This window comes from Mesoplodon densirostris, chromosome 1 (assembly GCF_025265405.1).
Source record: "Mesoplodon densirostris isolate mMesDen1 chromosome 1, mMesDen1 primary haplotype, whole genome shotgun sequence".
Classification (NCBI taxonomy): Eukaryota; Metazoa; Chordata; class Mammalia; order Artiodactyla; family Ziphiidae; genus Mesoplodon; species Mesoplodon densirostris.
In genome coordinates this window covers 54,799,823-54,824,136 of record NC_082661.1, presented here as the reverse complement: position 1 = coordinate 54,824,136, position 24,314 = coordinate 54,799,823, and the positions used below count along the sequence as shown (strand labels likewise).

Here is a 24,314-nt window from a genome sequence, read left to right as displayed (position 1 = left end):
GTGCACAGTCTTAACCACTGGACCAAAAGGGACTTCCCCATTTTAAGAATATAATCTGGCACTGCTCTACAACATGACAAATTAGAGTAGACCAAGACTGGGGATCAGGAGAAGAGTTAGTAAGTTATTGTAACCATCCAGGTGTGATATGGTAAGCGCTTTAGTTAGGGAGTTGTGGCAGGGACAATGGAAAAGAAGAAATGAATGTTTGAAACATTATGAAGGGTATAAGAGGAATCAAAAGTATCAGCATTAGACAAACTGTTATATACAGAATGGATAAACAACAAGGTCCTATTGTATAGCACAAGGAACTATATTCAATATCCTGTAATAAACAATAATGGAAAAAAATATGAAAAAGAATATATGTATAACTGAATCACTTTGCTGTACATCAGAAACTAATATAACATTGTAAGTTAACTATACTTCAATGGAAAAAAAAAAAGGAAGTATCAGCATTAAAAATCTAGTTTAAAACGAAAGAGGTAATTTATTGGTCATCTAACAGCCAGTTCTACAAGCAGGTAAGGCTGGATCCAGAGACTCAAATGACTCTCAGTTCTGTTTTCCCTCTTATGTTCTCTACTCTAAAGAAGGCTTTCTTGGCATGGCCAGAAATATGGCGCTGAGAGTCATAAGATTACATCCTAACAGTTTACTGTCTGCAAAGCAACAGACACAACATCTCTAAATGAACTATCAAATCTGCTGGAAGGACTCTATCTCCACATGTCCACCTGCGAACGAGGCTAGCCAGATCACGTGGCCACCCCTAAGAAAGAGGAGAAGGGACCCTGTGATTGACAGTCTCACCAGGACCACCTGGAGTCAGAGAGGGAGTTCCCCAGCAACAGTGGTTCTGCACAAGCAAATAGTGTATATCTAAAATACAACTGAGCTTTTTTGACCAAAGCTGTTAAATGTATTATTGTTTTTGTATCCTCTGGATATTAGTAGACCTAGGTCTTCAGATTTATAGCTATTTAAAGTGGCTACATTGCTACCAAACTACATTATTTACCTATATTTTAAAAAAAAAAGTACAGTTTAGAGGTTTTAAGAGAGAGGATCAGAAGCCCAACTGCCTAGATTTAAATCCATGTCCCACAATTTACCTCATACATATTACTTCTCTGTCACTACATTTCCTGTGAAAATGAGGATAACACTTCACAGGGCTGCTGTGAGGATTAAATGAATACATGACAAAGTGCTTCAAGGAGAGCCTGCCACATGGTAAGTGCTCCGTATTAGGGGTTATAACTTCATATATATACATAAGTGTATCTACACATATATGGTATCTGCTAGATAACACAAGCCCAGCATTGAAAGACTATGTTAAGAATGATTTTACATGAAACTTTTCTACCCAGTAGTCAAACCTTAGTGCTCACTCTACCTGACCTATCAGTGGCACTGGGCAATCACACTTCCCTCCTTGATACACTTCCTTCACTTGGCTTCTAGGACTCCACGCTCTTGCTTTCCCTCCTTCTCAGTCTCCTCTTCTGGTCTCTTTCCTTCTCCCAGACCTCTTAATGTTGGAGTGCCCCAGAGCTCAGTCCTTGCACTTCTTTTCTTTAGACTCATTCTCTTAAAATCTCAGCTAATCTCTTAGCCAGTTAACTCCCCCAAATTTTTATGTCCAGCTCAGCTCTCTCTCTTAACACTAGACTCGTATTGCACTCCATACCTGCATCTCTACCTAGACGTCAGAGGACATCCTGATTTCAACTTTGTCTGAAACTGAACTCTTGGCCTTCCCCTCCAACCCACGGGCTTCCCCATCTCAGTTAATGGCTCTTCCATTCTTCCAGCTGCTCAGGTCAAAAACCTCAGAATTATTCTTGATATCTCTCTTTCACTCACAATACATTCATCTGGAATTCCTGTTGGCTCAATCTTCAAAAGAGAGCTAGAATCCAACCACTTCCATCACCTCTACTGGCACCATCTAGATCCAAGTCAACATCACTTCTTGATTTCTGCAAAAGCTCAACTTCTACCCTTGCCCCCCTAATTGATTCTCAACACGGCAACCAGATCAATCCTTCAACCAGAGGATCCTTCAAGGATCCTTTATATCCTTCCTGATATAAATCAGATCACGTTACTCCTCTATTCGAAACCCTCCAATGGTTCTCTATCTATCTCACTCAGAATATGAGGCAAAGACCTTATATGGCCTAGAAAGCCCTACATGACCGGCCCACCCCCATTACCATCCTGACTCAACTCTCACAACTCTCCTTGATCACGCTGCTCCAACCATACTGGCCTCTTCTCTGCTTCTCAAACATACTGACTTGACCCTGATTCCTGGTACTGGCTTTTTGCCTGAAACACTCTTCTCCATCATACATGTATACTCCCTCAAACTTCTTCAAGTCAACTCAAATGTCACGTTCTCAACGAGGCCTGCACTAACCACTGCATTTAAAAAATCAATTCTCACCACTTCCCCCCACACATCATCCGCAACCCCCCCTTGTTTTACTTTATTCTTTTCTTCCACAGCACTTTCAGCTTTGTAATTTATATATTAAACAAACATTTATATTTTATATGATTTGTTTATTGCTGGTGTCCTCCATATGAAATGCAAGCTCCATAAGAGCAGGTATCTTTGTCTATTTTATTGATTGCTCTATCAATATAATGTGCCTGGGGCTTCCCTGGTGGCACAGTAGTTGAGAGTCCGCCTGCCGATGCAGGGGACACGGGTTTGTGCCCAGGTCCGGGAGGATCCTACATGCCGCGGAGCGGCTGGGCCCATGAGCCATGGCCGCTGAGCCTGAGCATCCGGAGCCTGTGCTTCACAACGGGAGAGGCCACAACAGTGAGAAGCCCGCGTACCGCGAAAAAAAAAAAAAAATTATGTGCCTGACACATAACAGATGCTCAACAGATATTTAGTAAATTAAGTATTTACTCAATGAAACTTATCCTACACTCAACTTTATCTACTTTCAGTTTCAAAGAAACAATAGTCCATACTGTAGACCATGCTATTTTAAATGGGCTTGTCATTGTTCAGATGGGGGATGGGAGGGGTCAAGACAGCTTAATAGGGGTGGAAATGGATAGGAGGTACCATGAAACTGAAGAGACCATCATCTTAAAAATTTCAAACTTAAGTTTGATTTATAAATTACCCATATGATTTGTGCTGAATTACTAAATTACAGGCCAATTCCCATGATTATAATGCTCAAGGTCCAGAAAGTAGCTGTTTTATTTCAGGAAATATTCTACAATCTTTTAGAACTAGAAGTGGCCTGAGATAGCAACTGTTTCTTTCACAAGTAATGAAATAAAATCTGTGAGTTCAAGAACCTTTTCCATAGTGAAACAACTAGTGATAGGAGAGCTAAGACTCACTGACATCGGATACAACTCAACTCTCATACAGAGAAATGATGGCTTTCCACATCTATAAACAGTCTTCATCTGTCATACGGAGAAGAGCCCTTGAAAGATTCTGCTGAGGTTTTCTCCTGGCCAGAACAAGATGATTATTTCTTGGAGTTTATCAAACTGGAGTGTTAGTCTAATCATTTAAAATTTCTTTTCAGGCATAATTTACATATAGTACAATTTCAGGTGTCCACTTCTATGAATTTTGACAAACATATACAGTCATGAAACTACTACCACTATCAAGATACAAAACATTTCACTACCATTAATAGTCCCCTCCCCCAACCCAAGCCTCTAGCGTCCAGTGATCTTTTCTCTGTCCTGGTATTTTTTTGCCTTTTCCAGGATGGCATATAAATAAAACCATACAATATGTAGCCTTTCAAGCCTGGCTTATTTCATTAGCATAATGCATCTGAGAGTTGTTACAGTATTGCATATATCAGTAGTTTGTTCCTTTTTATTGCTGAGTATGTACATACCACAGTTTGTTTATACCCCAGATGATGGACATTTGAGTTGTTTCCAGGTTTTGGCAATTATGAATAAAATCACCATGAACATTTACATAAAGGTTTTTGTACAGATACAAATTTTAATTTCTCTTGAGTTAACAGCTAAGAGTGGGACAGCTAGTTTATGTGGTAAGTAAATGTTTATAAGAAACTGCCAAAGTGTTTTCCAAAGTTGCTGTACCATTTTGCATTCCTATCAGCAACATCTGAGAGTTCTACTTGCTTGAGATCCTTGCCAGTGCTGTCTGTTTTTATTGTTTGTTTGTTTTTCTAATATTAGCCCTACTGCTAGGTGTGTAGTGGTATCTCACTGTGGTTTTAATCTGCATTCCCCTAATGACTGAGGTTGAGCATCTTTTCCTATATCACGTAAATCTTAAAAGATGTCCTAACAATGAAAAGTAAATAATTACTTTCATATGCGTTGAATTAGTGGGGAGAAAGGGACTAGGGTAAAACAGGGCACAGAAAATGTTAAACTTCTGTTACATATTCATAATGCTGTTGAGAGGATCCATCAGATGACATACATGAAAATACTTTAAAATATGTAAATTACTATTATAAATCTAAGGGACTGTAATTGCTACAAAGTGTTAGAAAGTTATACAGATACAAAAACTGCACCAGGGGCCTCTAGCTCTCCCAGATGGGAGATGAATAAAACATCTTAGTCTGATCTGCCCTACCAACATTGTTTGTCTACAATTTTGGAGTTGCCCCTGAATTAAGCTAGTTTTTAGTGCTGGAGACAAAGTCCAGTTTTTTTTTTTTTGCGGTACGCGGGCCTCTCACTGTTGTGGCCTCTCCCGTTGCGGAGCACAGGCTCCGGACGCGCAGGCTCAGCGGCCATGGCTCACAGGCCTAGCCGCTCCGCAGCATGTGGGATCTTCCCGGACCGGGGCACGAACCCGTGTCCCCTGCATCGGCAGGCGGACTCTCAACCACTGTGCCACCAGGGAAGCCCACAAAGTCCAATTTTTAAGCACAAATGTCACTTTTCTTTTCATAACCAACATAATCAATGAGTTCAGCATTCTAATAATGCCAAGGGATGGACTTATTATTTTAGAATGAGAAGCTGGCCAACATCTGACCTAGCTCTTCCTCCTGCAACTGACATGTCACACCTAAACAAATCTTCAGGCTTCCAAAACTAAAAAGAAAAAATTTGTCTATTTGTCTTTTAAGAGCCTCTACCTATAAGTGATAAATGAATTAAATTTTACCGAAATAATAAGAATCCCTGATGCAGGAGTTTCTTAAGACAAAAACAAACACAAAAGCAAAAATCACTTTTCCAAGATTCCTCAGGATATATGAACAGACAGGATAACAATGATTAACTGAAAACCACCTAGGGAGGGTCCAGATCAAAGTAAATCCCCTAGGATTTTGCTAGGTATCTACATCCCAATGTGATAAACCAATAGACAAAAACACCAATACTTTGGAGTACTGTTTTAGTCAACAGTATTGTTTACACCTAACGGGAAAGATTACCTTTCTTTCTTTTAATAGCTTCTTGTAGCCATTCGATCCAAGGGATAATAAAGTAATAAGGACATCTAAAGAAGGTGAAGCTGAAGCTCTTCCTGAAATAAGGATGATAAGTTACATTCAGAAGGGGAAAAAAGCTTTGTAAATTAAGATTTATTACAGTAGCCTATGTACAAATGGATTTTTGTTTGTTAGTTACTTTTTCTGAAGAGCAACTGATTTATTTACCTGGATACATCTTGCTTATTTCCTGAATGAAGGAATCATTAAAGCCAGCAATTATAGCGCCACCTACTGGAACCATAAAATTTTTGTCCAAGCTCTGAACGAAAGCGTCTATTCTACCAACCCGAGCCCCCTAGAATGGAAAATGGAATAAGATGTAGTATTACATATTAGTTTCTAGAAGAAGAGACAGCAACTGCTATTAATAAATACCATTAAAACAATGCACAGAAACAAAAAACAGATGAAAGATTTTTGTTTTCTTTGTACCGATGACAGTAAAATATTTTTAAGCATTAAACTGAGTTTTTAAATGCTGCTCCTTATATGTGGAAGAGCACTTTATAGTTACAAGCTGCTTTCACACATAAATCATTTAATCTTCACACCAAGCCTGTGAGGAAGGCAGAGTTTCAGTATCAGTTCGGGTGGGAACTACAATGAAACAGAACTCTTCACCTTAAAATTGGGTAAGAGAGAGTGAATTCCTCCCATGCCTTTCATCTGTGATCTTCTATTTGACAATAAATAACAACAGTGGGTCCTACAACTATTAAGTAATTTTAAACACTCTCTGTGAGTTCACGAGTGGCCTGTAGCCGCCCATGCTGCCAATCAATAAATTATACATTAAGTGCCTCTCTTTGATGCTTGGATAATCTACTAACCTGTATGACCACTTTAAGCAACAAGCTCTGCTCCTACCACCACTTGGATAATAAAGGAGAAAAGAAAAATTTTATTTTTAACTTCAACTAATGGAATTTTTTTGGTATACTCTTGGCGTAAGAGTTTCTACGTAAGAGTTTCTACATAACTTATGTTTCCTAATGTTATAATCTTAGATGATCTCATTCCACTGCAAATGAACTTCAAGTGAAAATCTAGTATTCTGGTGAAAAACGGAATACTTGCTAGAAATGTAAAACTAAGTTCTAGTCCCATGCGACATAGTCTATAACATTCTGCCTAATGTGCTTCAATTTCCTCCTCTTAAAAACTGAGATACTATCTAAATTTCAACTAAGATGGTTTTTTTCTTTATCTGTAGCCACAGATTTTCAATCTGTATTCACAATCTACATTCCTATTAATATTGTAACCATATTTGACCTTCATCCTCCCAGTTTATATCCACATCCATAGCTGAGGGAGAATAGAAGGAGCAGATAGAAGAGAACAGAAGTAGCCTAATCTAAGAGGCCAGATCCAGGCAATAGGTAGAAGCAGCAAAAGCAGAAAAGGGAAGGGGCACAGACAACTTTGGAGGCTATCGCATGACTGTTTAAATCTTAACCTTCCCCTGTCATTCTCCTTTCTAACTTCCTCATAAACTATGATCAGAGAAAATCTCACCTTATCACAGGAAAACAGAGAGAAGCATATGAGACTAATTGAATAAATAACTGAAAACCGTGCAAAGTAGCACATAAAAATAAAGTGGAACAGTCAGAGTTACCTTTTTATTAACATTTAAGTGGTGCCCAAGGTTTCCTGAGAGAAATCTGAACCTAAATTAGGAGGAGTACTAAGAGAGCAATCAGTGCACCAGACTTTGCTAGAACCCCTTCATCACTAAAACACAGAAAGCATTCAAAGGGTAGCAAATTCTGTGGCAAGAAAACAAACAGGCTGGACCCAATCTCAGGAATGGTGTATAGACCTCATTCTCCACACTAAAGTCTGGGGCCATTAATGAGGAGGAGAGAAACACCAGAAGGGTGGAAGGGGTTAAACAGAATAGGAAACACAGGAGCATGTCCTATGAAGTAAAAGGTTGCCATTTATCAGTTCATCCATTTACTCATTTATTCAGGGAACAAATATTTGGGCACCTATCATCTGCCAAACATTGTTCCAGGTTCTGGGCATAGCAGCAGTGAATAAAACAGATCATTGTTCATATAATAATTACGGCCAGAATTTACTAAGAACTTACTATTCATCAGGCACTGTTCTAAGCACTTTACATTCTTAACTCAGTTAACCCATGCAATAGCTATCTGGGCAGATGCCACAATAATAGCTATTTTACAGATAAGAAAATTAAGGCACAGTGAAATTAAAGTGACATGCCCAAGGTCAGAAATGTAGTTAATAGCACAGCTGGGACTCAAATCCAGGCAGTTAAAGCACCTTACTGAAAGTCACCCAGGCAAAAACCTAGGTAATCAGGATGAAGAGCCCATGTTTAAAAAACAAAATATTATTCCTATGGCACTTCCATCCTTCCAGCAACTCAGGCCAAAAGCCTTGGAGTCCCTGAATCCTCATGTCCTCGTTCCTTGCATCTGGTTCATCAGTATACCGTGTAAGATCGACTCTCAAAATACATCTGAATCCAACCATTTCTTAACACCTTAACAGCAACCACTCTGGCCCATGCCACCAATGCATCTCATGTGGGCTACTGCAACAGCGTTCCCCACTTGCCTTCCTACAGGCCATTCCCCACAGCACAGCCATCACACATCACTCTCCTGCTCAAAACCCTCCAATGGCTGATGACCATACCAAGAAGAAAATCTCAAATCTTTAACACACCTCAGTTAACACACCTCAAATCTCTTTTTTTTTTTTTTCTTTTTGCGGTATGCGGGCCTCTCACTGTCGTGGCCTCTCCCGTTGCGGAGCACAGGCTCCGGATGCGCAGGCCCAGCGGCCATGGCTCACGGGCCCAGCCGCTCCGCGGCATATGGGATCCTCCCAGATTGGGGCACGAACCCGTATCCCCTGCATCGGCAGGCGGACTCTCAACCACTGCGCCACCAGGGAGGCCCAACACCTCAAATCTCTTTACGACCACCGCTGCTCTCAGTTGCCCTGGTCTGGCCACGCTGGCCTCATGCATTCCAAGCACACCCCGGCCTCAATGTCTTGGCACTTGATGTTGCCTTCTGTCTGGAATCTCTCCAGAGAGCTGCCCAGCTCATGCCTTCATAACACTCGGGGCTCTGCTCAAATGTTACTTCTCAGAGAGGACTTCCTGGATCACGCCATCTGATACTCCTCCCCCACAAATACTAGAGCATTTATCAAGGCCTGTCATCCTTATTGTTTACTGTCTGCTTCTGTTCCATGAGGATAAAGATTCTGTTGTATTTACTACTGCATCCCCAGTGCCTACCCTGCTGCCTGGCACATCCGTGGGAACCCTGCAAATATCTGTTGAATGAACTGACAATTAGGTCTATGAATAACTAGTATAACACCTACTTCTCTCAAATTCTCAATAAACAAAGTTGCTGCTTCCCACTCTTGGGGAGCTTTACAATCCTTAATTCTACGTATTTTTGTGACTCTACTACAACCCTCTCTATTAATGTGTCCTCACATCCATATTCCATGAGTCTCCTAAATTAGTCAGTTTAGTACCTGTCAGAAGTATAGGTTCTGCAAAGCTAATTTCCTGGAGACTACATATGCATATCAGAATGCTCTATATGCTCAGCATTGAGTCATTCTGGGACACAGCCCTAAAAAAAAAAATTCTGAAACATTTTAGTTATACCTCTTTCTTCATTGTTTGCTTGATTATTACAATACTATCTTCTCAAGAAAGATTCCCAATTTTAGTACTTTGTTTTTTAGAGGAAGATAAAGGGATTTGGAGTCACACTGAGCTATATGGGCCATTTTGCAGCTTGGGACCTTAGGCAAGTCACTTAATACTTCCGAGTTTGTTTCCTCACTTGTAGAATGGAAACAATGAGAAGTACACCTTAAACTGTTAGGATTAAGTTAATAAACTTTAAAAGTCTAGCAGGGGGCTTCCCTGGTGGTGCAGTGGTTGAGAGTCCGCCTGCCGATGCAGGGGACCCGGGTTCGTGCCCGGGTCCGGGAAGATTCCACATGCCGCGGAGCGGCTAGGCCCGTGAGCCATGGCTGCTGAGCCTGTGCGTCTGGAGCCCATGCTCCACAATGGGAGAGGCCACAACAGTGAGAGGCTCACGTACCGCAAAAAAAAAAAAAAAAAAAAGTCTAGCAGGATGCCTGACACATGGTGGGTATGGGTACTCAGTAAATGGTATGTATAACTGATAAAAACTACCGAGATAAATTAAAGCTAATTTTAATTTTTTAGAGTGTCATGAAACAACTAGCACTGAATAAGACCCAAGTATTTATTTGGCTGAAAGCAATAGGGACACCACCTCTTTTTGTGAGAGCCAGTGTTTATGTACTGCTTTTTTTTTTTTTTAAAGAAATGTCAATTCTAGAAGGTAATACAGTATCTGCAACAATACAACAGCTACCTTATAAAAATTCATTTACCATCTTATAGTGTTATTTTCTGGTTAAAATTTTAGTAAAACCACCTCACGAATGAAGAGAGGTGATGACAAAGTAGGGTATTCGTGATGCACAACTCCATGGGCAGCTTTCATATTGTATCCTGGAGCTTGTTTTCATTTAAGAGTCTTAATCTCTTCAATTACACCACCAAATTTTCTAGTATTCAAAAGTATGTCATGAGCACCAAAACAATGAGCACTGCTGAGTTAAGTACATAACATATGGGTAAATGTTAAGGAGCCATTAAACTGATCATTATGAAGACTTTATAAACATGTGGAGAGTATAGAAATATAATCTAAGTTTATATTTAAGTTTAAAAATTAAATATGCTTTTGACTACATTTTAGAAAGTTAATACTAAATGTACACAATGGCTATAACCATGTAAAAAGCAATACGTATATGTATTAAAGAGAAAAAAGGGATACACAAATTATTAAGGGTAATTGTTAGGGTAACAGGGTTATGAGTGATCTACCCTTTCCTCGCTTTTCTAAACGTTTAGGAATGCTAGAATATCTGACTTTTAAAAGAATTAAGGCTGCCAAAAATTAAAGAGGAGGAGAAAGGAAGAAGGGGAGGAGGAATAAAAATGAATCACTGAAATAGTATGTTTTTTTCAAGATTTCCAGCATAGATAACTGTACAACCTTCCTCTGCTACCATTCAAATTAGATATAATCTAGTCTGAAACTGTGATAAGACTTAAAAAGTTAAGGAATAATGCAAAAGGATACCAAGGAAACAGTAAATGGTCTTCCTCAAAGGTTTTAAGAAACCCTCGAATACCATGCATACAACCACTCCACCTCCGGACTTCGTTATGTAAACTAATCTATTTCCTTATTGATTAAGCTAATTTGGGTTGGGTTTTTGTTACTTGCAGTCAATTACATTCTAACTGGTACAAACTTTGAGTAAAGAAATTAAGCAAATCAGCTAATACTACTGTATAAACCATATTTATATCAGAGATAATATTAGTACTCAAAATAACAAAAGAGAAAACAAAAAAATTTATGAGATAGGATCTACAGGGCTAAGGAGCATTCACCACCACATGGCAGAAGGCCACAGATAATCTTGAATAACTCTTATCCACATAACACAAATCACATGTGTGTCAAAACTGAATATTTGACTAACATCATTATGCACGCAAATCATAAAATTCATATCATACCTAGATAATATCTATCCATATCCTGATATAGTGTGAATAATTAATCACTGTAAGTAAATGTAATACATCATTTATTCATTCAATTGTTTGAGTAACCAATTATTGAGTGTCAGTTATGTACCAGGTACTGTCCTAAGTATTGAGGACATAACAGTGAACAAAACAAAGTCCTTTCCCTAACAGAACCTTAATTCTAATCACTACCAATAAGTAGACAGTAAACAAACATCATATCAAATGGTGACAAGTGCTATGGCGAAAAAGAGAAAGAGGCCATCAATTTCAAGAAGCACCATTACTTTACATACCGCTAGGTAAGAATAAACATTGCCATTTAACATTATAAGACACCTCAATTTCAGAGATATAACATGGAAAAATGTGTACTTTAAAATCAATGAATACGGCAAAACAGGAAAAGAGGGATAGAAAATGCTGGCAAGGAAGGTGTTATTTCAAATAAGGTGTCTGAGAAAGTCTCATCAACCTAAAGAAACTCAGGTAAGAAGCCACACAACTGTCTAGAAAAGCAACCTAACAAGAGGTATGAGCAGGAATGGGGTGCACACGGGTAGCACAAGAGGAAGAGAAAGGAGGCAAATGTGCCAGGAGGGTGGGTAAGAGGGAGAGCAGCAGGAAATGAAATCAGGAAAGCTGCAGACGCCTGAGGACACAGAGCCATGGCTGTGACTCTTACTCTGAGTGGGATGGGAAGCTCAGACATGTTTTAAAAATAAGAATCTAAAACAGATGACTGGGATCTAGGTGATGCTTATAAAAATTAAAAAAAAATAAAATCACAGTTTTTAAAAACCTGCCAACTCCATAGTTATATGCTAAAATGTTTATAAATGAAGTCATTTTCAGTCTAGGATATAAAGGTAAAGTGATTTCTTAAATACTAAATATAGAATATAGAACAAGTAATCAATACAGTTTTAAAAACACTATAATCCACTATATTAGAAAAATGAAAACACTGGCAATGGAACATTCTCAGAAAGTTAAAAAAATAAGCTACTAAAGTATTTCCATATTGGTGCTGACCAAAACTATAGTCCAATGACACTAGCAAAGAATAATGACTTTTACTGAGTGACTACTGGATGCAAATTTCTAATGCTCCATGAGTTAGAAGATGCTAGATTAACTGTTTTTCTGTACTAGGGTGTAAGAAAAACAAAGTAATAATCCCAAATATGTTAAAATCCATTTTTCCCTGACATATCTTTTGAAACTCTCTTACCTGCTGAATGAGGTGCATGCACTTTGAAGACTGCACTCCATAAGCATTGTTAACTATATGTGGAATGCCATAATTAGCACAAATCACAGCCAGTTCTTCTAATCTATAAACATATTCAATAGAAAGACATATTCATACTCTGTCTTAATAAATTACGAGAAAAGTTTTTTAATTTAATAGTTATCCTTAAAGTATACTAGGGGAAAAAAAAGACAAACTGAAATTTCTACAGCAGTACTTTAGCATATAGTTTGGCACCTTGGAAATGCATAGCAGGCATTTAAGGATAAACTTGAAAAAGCTTTTAAATTAATGTCACCAATAAATAAGAAAATGTGTATTTAGAAAAATCTTACATAGGTGGTAGCTTTTAAATCACCTGAAAATTTCCTATATAAAAAGCAAGAAGCAGATTATTTATAAAGACCTCTTACAAAACTGATATGCTCATTTTTAAATGCTTTCAGTTGCTTATCATCCTAAACTAATATCTGCAAAATAATCAGCATATCTTGAAATGTTAAGAAATCTCACATTAAGCATCTCATAAAGCAAAGAATACATTTTCAAATAGACTTTAATGTATTAAAAAATACAGAACATTAAAATATTTCAGTACCAAAATAACATTTTCCAACAACTTGGATACTAAAGAATCTTTTAAATAGCTGCTGGTTTTAAATTCACTCGTACTCCTTCATTTGACACTCCCCATATTAAAACAATCTGAGAGTCTAACTTTATGCAAAGTAAGATAATAAATTTCAATTAGAGTGTCATAAATGATGTTCCTTTGCAAAACCAAATAATATTTGTGACTGAAGTCATATCTCTAACAGAAAAGTCTTCACACTATGAAGCTAAAACTAAATCCTATGGTTTGATAAAATTAATTTTTAAAAAACATTCTCTCTACAGTATAAAAAATTTGGAAGCAAAGCATTTTGAGAGAATAAAAATTATTTCTCAGATAAATGTACTACAAATATATATTATATGGTTTAATTATCAACTTACACATAATACATTTTCCTTTTATAGTAGCTGTGCATTAATGTTTTTAAACTACAAACAGAACTAACATTATTCTATTCAACTGTCAGAAGTTTTCAATTTACTTCCCTAAAAGTTTTATGAATTAAAAACTTATTTTATCACTCATTTTCATAAACCTCACAAATCAAGGCAGAAAACTTATCAGATTTTGTTTTTAACAAAATGGACCTTCTGGGATACACACAAGTATTTTCTTCATAAAAGGCACTTTCACATGTTTGTGTTCTAATGAAAGTATTCCTTGATAACAAGCTTCCTTGAGAGTAAGGCACTATAATAACATAAAGTACTATTTTTTTAAAAAAATCACTTGAGTAGTTTTAAATATTCTGAATTGATCAAATTTGCTAATATTTTCAATGTGTATGAGAAAGGCAAAGAGAAGCAGAAAAAATATTTTCCATGTGAATCAGATTGTATTCTAATTAGAAGCCAATTTGAGGTGTTTCTCAGTTCGAAGAAATGATACTCTTCTTTTTTTTAACATTTTCTTTGATTTTGCCCCACAATACTCTCTGTCCAGTTAACTAATAAAGACAATATATATGTTCAAATTAAGACTATAAAGGAATTAAACTTAAAGAAATCAAAATGTATTTTTAAATTTAATAAAATCAGAAATTCAAACATATTACTAATAACTGAGCATCACCATTTTCCTAAAGTTCACTCTAATCAGAAACATTCATTATGTAACATCACCAAAATATAGTATATGAGAATTCTACTGACTGAAAAAAAACCTTTTTGATTTTTTCCAAAGGAGACAATGCATGTAAAATGTACTTAGCACTATACCACGCATACTGTAAACATTCCAAAACAGTTATTCAAAATGATACAGATGGCCAATGGGCACACGAAGAGATGCTCAACATCACTAGGTATTAGAGAAATGCAAATCAAAACTACAATGAGGTATCACCTCATACCAGTCAGAATGGCCATCACTAAAAAGTCTACAATTAATAAATGCTGGAGAAGGTGTGGAGAAAAGGGAACCCTCCTACGCTGTTGGTGGGAATGTAAACTGGTACAGCTACTCTGGAAAAGACCATGGAGGTTCCTTAAAAAAACTGAAAATAGAGTAGCCATAGGATCCAACAATCCCAATCCTGGGCATATACACAGACAAAATTCTAATTCGAAAAGATACATGCATCCCTATATTCATAACAGCACTAGGTACAATAGCCGAGATATGGAAGCAACCTAAATGTGCATCTACAGATGAATGGATAAAGACGTGGTCTGTGTGTATGTATATATATATATATATATATATATATATTTATATATATATATATATATATAAATATATATATATATATATAAACGGAATACTACTCAGCCATAAAAAAGAATGAAATAATGACATTTACAGCAACATGGACAGACCCAGAGATTACCATACTAAGGGAAGTCAGACAGAGAAAAACAAATACCATTTGATATCACTTATATGTGGAATGTAAAATATGATACAAATGAACTTACAAAACAGAAACAGACTCACAGACACAGAAAACAAATTTATGGTTACCAAAAGGGAAAGGGGCTAAGGGAGGGATAAATTAGGAGTCTGGGATTAGCAGATACATACTACTGTATATAAAATAAACAAACCACAAGGTCATACTGTATAGCACAGGGAACTATATTCAATACCCTATAATAAACCATAATGAAAAAGATACAAAAAAGAATATACATATATATGTATGTGTGTATATATATGTTATATATAGAGATATATACATATATATATCTATATGTATAACTGAATCACTTTGCTGTACACCAGAGACTAACACAACACTGCATATCAACTATACATCAATTAAAAATATGTCAATTAAAAAAAAAGTCAAAATGAAACAAAAACAAAGATATCCTCAAGGATAAATAATTTAACTAATACAAATATTCATATGGTGTTTTTGGAAATGCAATTTATTTCAATCACATTAAAATTTTTCTAGATAGCAAAAACATCAATGAAGAAAGACTAAAGATGCTTATTTAATATTTAAATACAAATTTAAAATTTGATTGATAAGTAATGAATAAACAACTAAAGCATATGCAACATGATCTGAAAATAGAATCCAGACTCATGAATGAAGCAAGGTAAACTTTCAAGAGCAGGGTTTTAAAACTGTCTCTTAAAATCTGCCTATAGTAAAAGCTAACATGCATTCATTACTGTCAAATTATGACTCCATAAATTAAAACCAAAGTATAACTTGATGCTATGAAAATAGTCCAAAGTCAATAGTTTTTTTACAAATTATTAGCACTTCTGTTCAAAATGTTAAAATGAAACCAACAGTTGCTGTCAAAACTAGAAATATGTATTACTATATCTAAGCCTACTACATTTTCAGAATAAAAATCTGCAGCCATCCTTCAGAAAAGCAAACATTTGCCTTTTTAAAAAAAAATTTCTTAAATATCTGCATTTTTCTCAAAATGCAAAGACAATTATACACCTAACTATATATCTGGGTTAGTCTTGCAATTAAAAAAAAAATTAGGGGACAATAATCCTAAAATTTTCTATTTAAAATCTGTTAATACTGATAGTACCTATATATGAAAACTAATTATAAGATCAAAGTGGACATGGCAATAAAAACAAGTATGTAAATCCAAAATTTAGCATAGAGATTTCTATTAAACAATAAGGAAAAAGATGCAAGATGTCCAGAAACATAAAGAAGAGCAAGAAAACAGAGATGCTCTGCATCTACTCAGGTGATAAAAGGATCTCCACTTGGTACTAGTTGTTTTTTCCTTCTTCTATATCTAATTTTTATTTTCCCAGGCCATTATGTTGTTTCTTCAACAGTCCATTCACGTAGTATTTATTGCCAAATGTTATTTAGGCATCTTTGAGAATTAGTATAAGTGCATTTTATGTAAAAGACTGATGAACACTGAAGGACAATATTCACAAATCATTTACCTATCAGGCACCCTTGGAGCAAAACAGGATGTAGTAGAATGAACACAAAGAACGTAATCAGGGCCAAGTTCCTGGACTTTAGCCTCCACTGCTTTCAGGTCTGTGCGTAGCTCGTCACCTTCTAAAACGTTCTCTATCACCACAGGCTCAAAACCTAACCAAGTCAACCAGAAACCAAAATGTTAGTATACTAAAATAAGGGGAGATTGTGGACTCTAGGAAGCAGTGCTATTCTACACAAAAACTCTTAAACATTTATTCTAGTCAATGAACTCTTCTCTAATAATAAAGACCTGGCTTAATACCAGCATGAGTCAAAGGCAGGTCAAAATACTGTGAAGGACATCTAGACCACAATTAGGACCACAAATCTACTTAACATTTTTTTTTCTTTTTTTTTTGTGGTATGCAGGCCTCTCACTGTTGCGGCCTCTCCCGTTGTGGAGCACAGGCTCCGGAAGCGCAGGCTCAGCGGCCATGGCTCACGGGCCCAGCCGCTCCATGGCACGTGATATCTTCCCGGACCGGGACACGAACCCGCGTCCCCTGCATCGGCAGGCAGACTCCCAACCACTGCGCCACCAGGGAAGCCCTACTTAACATTTTGATATGACATGAAAGACTAATTCTGGGAAGTAAGGAAGCAAATGTTAAATAGATGCCTACAAAAGTAATGAGTCGGGCTTCCCTGGTGGCGCAGTGGTTGAGAGTCCGCCTGCCGATGCAGGGGACACGGGTTCGTGCTCCGGTCCGGGAAGATCCCACATGCCGCGGAGCGGCTGGGCCCGTGAGCCATGGCCGCTGAGCCTGCGCGTCTGGAGCCTGTGCTCCCGCAATGGGAGAGGCCGCAGCAGTGAGAGGCCCACGTACCGCAAAAAAAAAAAAAAAAAAAGTAATAAGAGTCACTGATGACAAAAAGGGTCACTTAGCCCAGTTCAATTTCAGTCCACAGAAAAGTAAATCTACTCATTCTCTGGCAACATTTAAGTTTTATTTTAAATTTCTCTTTATTTCAGAAATGAACAAAAATAATAGTTCGAGTATTGAAACAAATCACAATCGTCAACTTAATGTATTACCTCTAAAGAAAAATACATTTTAGTAGACCTATCTCATAGCTTACAAAAGCCTTCTATAATTTAAATATAAAAATTATTTTGCACACGAGTTATTATGTACTCACATCTTCAGTGTTCTCAAATACCAGATCTAGCAGCAGGCTAGATTTGTGGATTTAAGAGCTATGAGGGATTCAGAAACCATTTAGCTCAACTCACTCACTTCAAAGATAAGGGAGCCAAAGTTTAGGAAGATTAAGTGCCTTCCTCAAGGTCACACAGCAATTTAAAGCAAAGTTACAGGCAAGCAGTCTTCTGTTTTAGAATCCACATCAAGTTGTCCACATTCTATCTATAGAAATATAAAACTTCAGCCACTATAAAATCATCAATTCATATATGGTGGTCCACAGAACTCTAGGTTTCATATCTATACAGCTATTAAAACAAAGAAAACTTTACTTAAATAAGTAACTTCCTAAGGACAGTTAATTCTCTATTATTTCTCAAATTCTCTACACTCAACCCTATTTTTGCTTTCAAACAACTATGATGCAAGTTTTGGGGTTTTTTTAAAGAATACAACCATCTTGCTTCCTAAGAACATAACATAGTCCAAGTCATACATCATTTGGAAAAAGTTTACAGTTTTTCAATATGCCAATCTTTCTATAAGTTTGGTTATCAGTTCTTTGGTTAATAGTTTGCAAATTAACAGACTTGACAGCTTTATGCCACTTAAAATAAACCTTTTAGAAGTCTACCCATTTCTGCTATATGTCCTTATTATGAATCCCTTTACACGAGTTTCTTTAGGATTATTTATGCAGTTTAATTACAGCCCAATACTGTTCATTTCATACAACAGACTGAGGCCATTCAAAAAATAACTTTAAATTCTCAAATTCAACTTGACCTAAGCAAGCCAAATACTAAAATACCAACTTAAAGTTTTTGTCTCATCTATACTCAATGATGCCTGTATCCTTGTACTTTGATTCATGGTAATGATTTACGTGTATTCCACTCATGTATACATAACAAACATTCCTGAAGCACCTCTTATGCTCTAGGGATTATTGTTGGGCATTTCATATGTCATCCCACTTAATTCTGAAAACAGTCTTCTGAGGCAGGTGATCATATCCCCATTTTAAAGAATAGGGACATATGACGTAACACTTCCATTTCTTAGTGTGTACTGAAAAGAATTCAAAGCAGGGACTCAAACAGGTATTTGTACCTCCATGTTCACAGCAGCATTATTCACCACAGCCAAAAGGTGGAAGCAACCCAACCCAAGTGTGCACCAGTGAATGAATGAATGAATAAACAAAATATGGGATATATATACAATGGGAGTCTTAAAAAAGGAAAGAAATTCTGGCACATGCTATAACATGGATGAACCTTAAAGACATTATGCTAAGTCAAATAAACCAGTCACAAAAGGACAAATATTCTATAATTCCACCTATATGAAGGACAAATTTATAGAGACAGAAAATAGAATAGTGATTGCTAGGGACTGAGGGTGGTGGGGAGGGGAGAGTTATTGTTTAATAGGTAGAGTTTCAGTTTCAGAGGATGAAAAAGTTCTGTAGAGAGATGGCGGTGATGGTCCACAACAAGAGGAATGTACTTAATGTCAAGGAACTACACATTTAAAAATGTTTTGTTAAAAGGGCATATTTTGTTATGTATATTTTACCACAATAAAAAGAAGGAATAGGAACAGGTTTAGTTTCTTTTTCATTTATCTAGCTCTATATAAAAAGTTTGAATTTTCTGTGACATTGAAAAACATATATGTTACTTCTCTTTTTTTACCTGCAGTGATCATGGATTTAAAGCAGGACTTCTGGTCTATTCGTGGCCATATAATGTACTTTGCTTTTGGTCTTTTGTGTCGTAATGTTAAGAAACACAGGGTTAGACTCATACCAGTTGCCATCGGAACTACAAAGCAGCTGGTCACTGTATGGACACCTACAAATAAGAAGAAAACAGAAATTAGTTATTCCACTAAAAAAACAGCATCCTTCTTAAATAAATAATATACTTCTATCAAATAAAAAGAGTTAACAGACTTAGTGCTTATTCTTCTGTACTCACACTCAGGAAGCTCACTGCTAAATTCATCCTCCAGGCTTATGGCTCTGATTTTCTATCTTATTCTAAAAGTTTTATATATATATATATATATATATATATATATATATATATATATATATATATATATTTGTCTTTTCAAAAGCCATTTATACTCTTTTTGGAGAGAAGCATTAATAAAAGAAATTAGGCAAAGGCTTGTGTGACTGGTCAGCCAAAAGTATTATGATTAACACAGTACATACCAGCCAACTTTATGATGTCCAGGACCAAAGAATTGGTAATTTTGTTCAAAAGGCTAGAACCTGCAGCTTTGGGTTGCACAGCAGAAATATCACCCGATCGTCCAATTCCATGAATGAACCTAAGCAAAAAATGGCCAACAACTGGACAAAAATATTCAGTGTTCTAAGTAATCCACTGTATAAGTATACAAATACAATAACCAAATAAACACTATACTTGACTATTAATAATGTGAAAATATCTAATTAAATCAAAACAAATTCATCAAGTATGCTGTGGTAGCTAGTCTTCATGATGGCCATCATCAATTCCTTTTCTCCCTATGCCCATATGCCACTGCCACACCAAGAGATGGGGTCTAATTCCTCTCTACCTGAATCTGGGCTGGCCTTAGTGACTTGCTTGGTCTGGAAGAATCTAGCAGAAGTGATGGTCTGGAACTTCTGAGCTAGGTCATAAGAAGCCTTATAGCTTCTATCTGGCCTCTTGAAGGGTTTGCTCAAGGGGAGGTCGGGGGCAGGGGGTCCTCTCTTCAAAGCCAGCTGCTATGCTGGGGAAAGCCCAAGCCAAGCCACTTGGAGAGACCATCTGAGCTCCCAGCCATCTGAGTGACTCAACTTGGATAAACTGCCCAGTTGAACCTTCAGATGATTAAACTCTCAGCCAACACCTGACTGTACTACATGAGAGATGAGAGACCTGAAGCAATAATCACCTGCTGAGTCCAGGTAACCTGTCAGAGATAACAATAAATGACTGTTTTAAGCCACTATGTTTTGAGGTGGTTTGTTATACAGCAATAGAAAACCAGGATATATGCACCATTAAATTCTCTTCTTTCTTCCCATTTCCATAATCAGAGCAGTGAACTAACTTCTAACAGGGATGAGCTGATGTTTCAAATACTGCCTTAAGTTTAGAAGAAGTACATGCTCCTTGAAAATTAGTGTGCAAATCCACTCATTTTAAATTTAATCATGTTATACACTATTTAAAGATACCTCTGAATACACTTCAAAATCAAAAATCTGTTTGTCATTTATAGTTGCCTAGATCAGAAGTTCTGCACACTGGAATTATCACAGAACACGTGTCACACTCTATTACCACTGCAACCCCACATGCAAAGCATTATTTTACATATATTATCAACCATGTTATCACCTTATTTTTAACCCTTCATTTTTCATCCAGGTCATACATTCATTATCATTAGTTTTGACTGCAATAATTTCGGTTGAAATAAAATTCTACTATTCCTAGGAAAATTTCATCATGATTTAAAATCATGGAAGACGGGAGTTTTAAAGAGTTTACCTATATTTCGCAGAAAGGTTGGAGAACAGAGAAATGATCATATTTGGAACCACTAACAACTAAATGGTTATCAGAATTGATGAAAAGTTTTCTGAATAATGCAAAAGAAAAAAGTGACTTAATAATCTAAAATTGGGCCTCCCTGGTGGCGCAGTGGTTGAGAGTCCGCCTGCCGATGCAGGGGATACGGGTTCGTGCCCCGGTCTGGGAGGATCCCATATGCCGCGGAGCGGCTGGGCCCGTGAGCAATGGCCGCTGGGCCTGCGCATCCGGAGCCTGTGCTCCGCAACGGGAGAGGCCACAACAGTGAGAGGCCCACATAACGCAAAAAAAAAAAAAAAATAATAATAATAATAATAATCTAAAATTATAATATACCTTTCCCACATCTACTGCAACAAAACAAGATATTTATAAAATGGGATTCAGTTTAGATGCAGATGAATGACGTTAAAGTTCTATAAATATACCATTCTCTAAAAAAACTTGCCATGTTAGAAAAGAAGCATAGAAAACCATAAACAACCTTAGCATATTTTAAACCCTTAACAACCAAATAGGTTAGTTACGTTAAACACTCTTAACAGAATGTATAGACAGTACAAACATTCTTAACAGAAGGTACAGCCAGTATCCTTAATCACCCAGAAACTGACAGGGTATAACCACCTCATATTAGAACTTTTACCCTATTGTCCTGAAAAGCACCTACTCAGGTACATTGTTTCCATCTCCCTGTTGCATCTAGTTCACATGCCTATTTAAACAAGAAGTAAGTTACAAACGGACATTTTTTAATTTAATATGATTAATAATGCCACCATTGTTTTTAACAAAATAAAAAAAAAGGGAAAAGGAAATGCTTTGTACGTAAAAAAATCATACCTGTAATGTCGCCGAGCAACTAATGCAGATGCCACTCTCCCTTCCCTTTCTCCCACACCACAATTGCCCAGGAAATTGTTGCTATCCATGATTGCAAGTTCATGTAAAAAGAGTTCAAGTGTACTTTCATCCCAACCATCCTCTGGACACTTGCCCTTAAGAAAAGAAAAAAGAAAACAAAAAAAGGCTTATGACTGTATTTAAGAAACCAGCATTCCCCAGAACCCTACTTCAATGAACTTTAAAACTTTTCCATGCACATTTTGCCATGCTCCTTGTTTTCTAAAATTCAGACATAAATTCAGCACTCTGAAGGAACTCTGAATAGGCAAAATGTTTGTTACACTGTATTACAATTATCCACACGATGCTGCGAAAAGTGATGATAAATACATACAATGAGATTACTCAGGTTTAAAGTCTCAGTTGAAAGTAACTGAAAACGAACAAACCTTATCTTCAACTAGGATTTTTCACACCAGGATGTTAGAACTAGGGGTGTCAAACTTCAGTGACATTAAAATTCAGGATGCTGGCAAGAACGAGACCTGTGAAGTTCGTCAGCAACACCTGCTTCGAGTTAGTATATCGTAGTTTATAAATATCATGTGTTCCCCAGGAGTAGTGAAAGATGGAAGACACGAACTTTGCCCTATCCGCAAACAAAAAAGTAAATCATGCCGGTCTTCCCCTCGCTTCCCCAACCCGAAGTTAGGGGAAAAAAAAAAAAAAGGGGGGCTCGAAGTTCCGAACTCCCCACATCCCCTAATAACACTCTCTGGGGTTTTGCCAGCGTTGGCGAGGCTGAGAAGGAGCTGAGCGGCGCCAAGCCGGCATATGGCATGCCCAGCTGCGAAAGACTCTGAAGACAGGGCTCAACCAGCAAATACGAGCGGGTGAGGCAGGTCCTGGAACTAACAGGGGCGCTGGGCGGAGCCGGAGCCTGGGGGGCGCGGCAGCTGGGGAGGGACCCGAAAGCTCGGTACCTTCTCCAGAAGCAGCCGTATGAGATGCTCGTGCGAGCGGCGGGCCTCACAGCCCTGCCGCACGTAAGCCGGCGACACCAGCCGCTCGCCCGCCGCGAAGCTCTCGCGGTTCATGTCCGCAGTGGCGACTGCTGCCGGAGAACAACTGACACACGCCGGACACACTCCGAAACCAGGAGGCGACTCGCCGCCTGGACGGTACGGGAAGGCCTTGGGACAAACATCTACGTCTCGCTCTCGCACATGCGCAAACCGCTCCAAATAGCGTGCCAGGAACGGAAGTATTTGAGCATGCGCAGAGGTGTCAGGGCGTTTGGCGGGCTTCAGGCTGTACAGAAAACAAGCCCCGCCTCCCTGCATCTGATTGGTCCAGTTAAACCCGAGTGTGCCTGAGACCGTCTTGAAGGAAGGACTTTTCTTCTGTGAGGAGGGGCTGAGGAGTCAGGGCAAAGTGCGTGGTGTCTCTGAAGAAAACATTTCCTAAGTTACTCTGTGTTCCACTCTTGTTGAATGATGAGCTCTGGGAGTCTGTGCTTCAGCCTTACTCAGGTCGTGTTTCTCAGATTCCTGAACCGTTCATCCTTACCCTTATACATCTCAACATTTACAGTTGCCTGGCAACCCCATTTTTTTTTTTTTTTGACCGCACCACCTGGCATGGGGGAATCTTGGTTCCTCAACCAGGGATTGAACCAGTGCCCCCTGCAGGGGAAGCGTGGAGTACTAACCACTAGACCTCCAGGCAATTCCCTGGCGACCCCATTTGAAATAGTGGTGCCCCACTCCTTTTCTCCTTTGCATTACAGAATTTTTGGCCATAGCACTTATCATTCACCTCCTGATATAACAGACATTTGTTTATACACACACACACACACACCCTATGAATGTAAACTCTCTGAAAGGCAGGGCCTTGGTGTTTGCTGCTAAACTCCACGAACACCTAGAAAAGTGCCCAGAATATAGAAGGGGCTTAAAAAAATTTTTTAATACTGAATTAATGAATTAGTTTCACTATTCAACAACCCAGCACTAGGTGCCTGAGATACAGAAATGAAAAGGCAGATTCCCTGCCTTTGATTTCCTCCTAATCTTCCCTTTAGGTGAGCCTACAGTAATTCCTGAAATCACTCGTATCTAGTGGTATGCTAGGGCCCACTCGCACTGGTTCATACTTGCTTGCAAGAGCTGATTGTTAAAAAAATGTTCAGTAATTTTGTGGGCTGGTTTTAAATATAGCTTCTCTTAATTGTAATTTTACAATTAAGCCAACTGTATTAAAAGCAGAA

The 24,314-nt window shown here is 37.8% G+C and overlaps 1 protein-coding gene across 2 annotated transcripts in view; it reads right to left on the bottom strand.

Annotated features, from left to right (window-relative positions):
* SEPSECS (Sep (O-phosphoserine) tRNA:Sec (selenocysteine) tRNA synthase) overlaps positions 1-23,233 on the bottom strand; it is a 34,910-nt gene extending 11,677 nt beyond the window's left edge. Inside the window, exons 1-8 of one of the 2 annotated variants that reach the window (XM_060082585.1) lie at positions 23,026-23,233; positions 22,040-22,194; positions 19,837-19,955; positions 19,310-19,468; positions 16,422-16,575; positions 12,398-12,500; positions 5,673-5,802; positions 5,448-5,539 (exon numbers count right to left, since the gene is read on the bottom strand). In XM_060082585.1, the coding sequence (XP_059938568.1) occupies positions 5,448-5,539; positions 5,673-5,802; positions 12,398-12,500; positions 16,422-16,575; positions 19,310-19,468; positions 19,837-19,955; positions 22,040-22,194; positions 23,026-23,139 (1,026 nt within the window). In that variant the 5' untranslated portion in view covers positions 23,140-23,233. Of the gene's footprint in view, positions 1-5,447; positions 5,540-5,672; positions 5,803-12,397; positions 12,501-16,421; positions 16,576-19,309; positions 19,469-19,836; positions 19,956-22,039; positions 22,195-22,491; positions 22,883-23,025 lie in introns of those variants that run through there. The other variant, XM_060082667.1, reaches the window with a different exon arrangement.
* Positions 23,234-24,314: the final 1,081 nt, after the last annotated feature.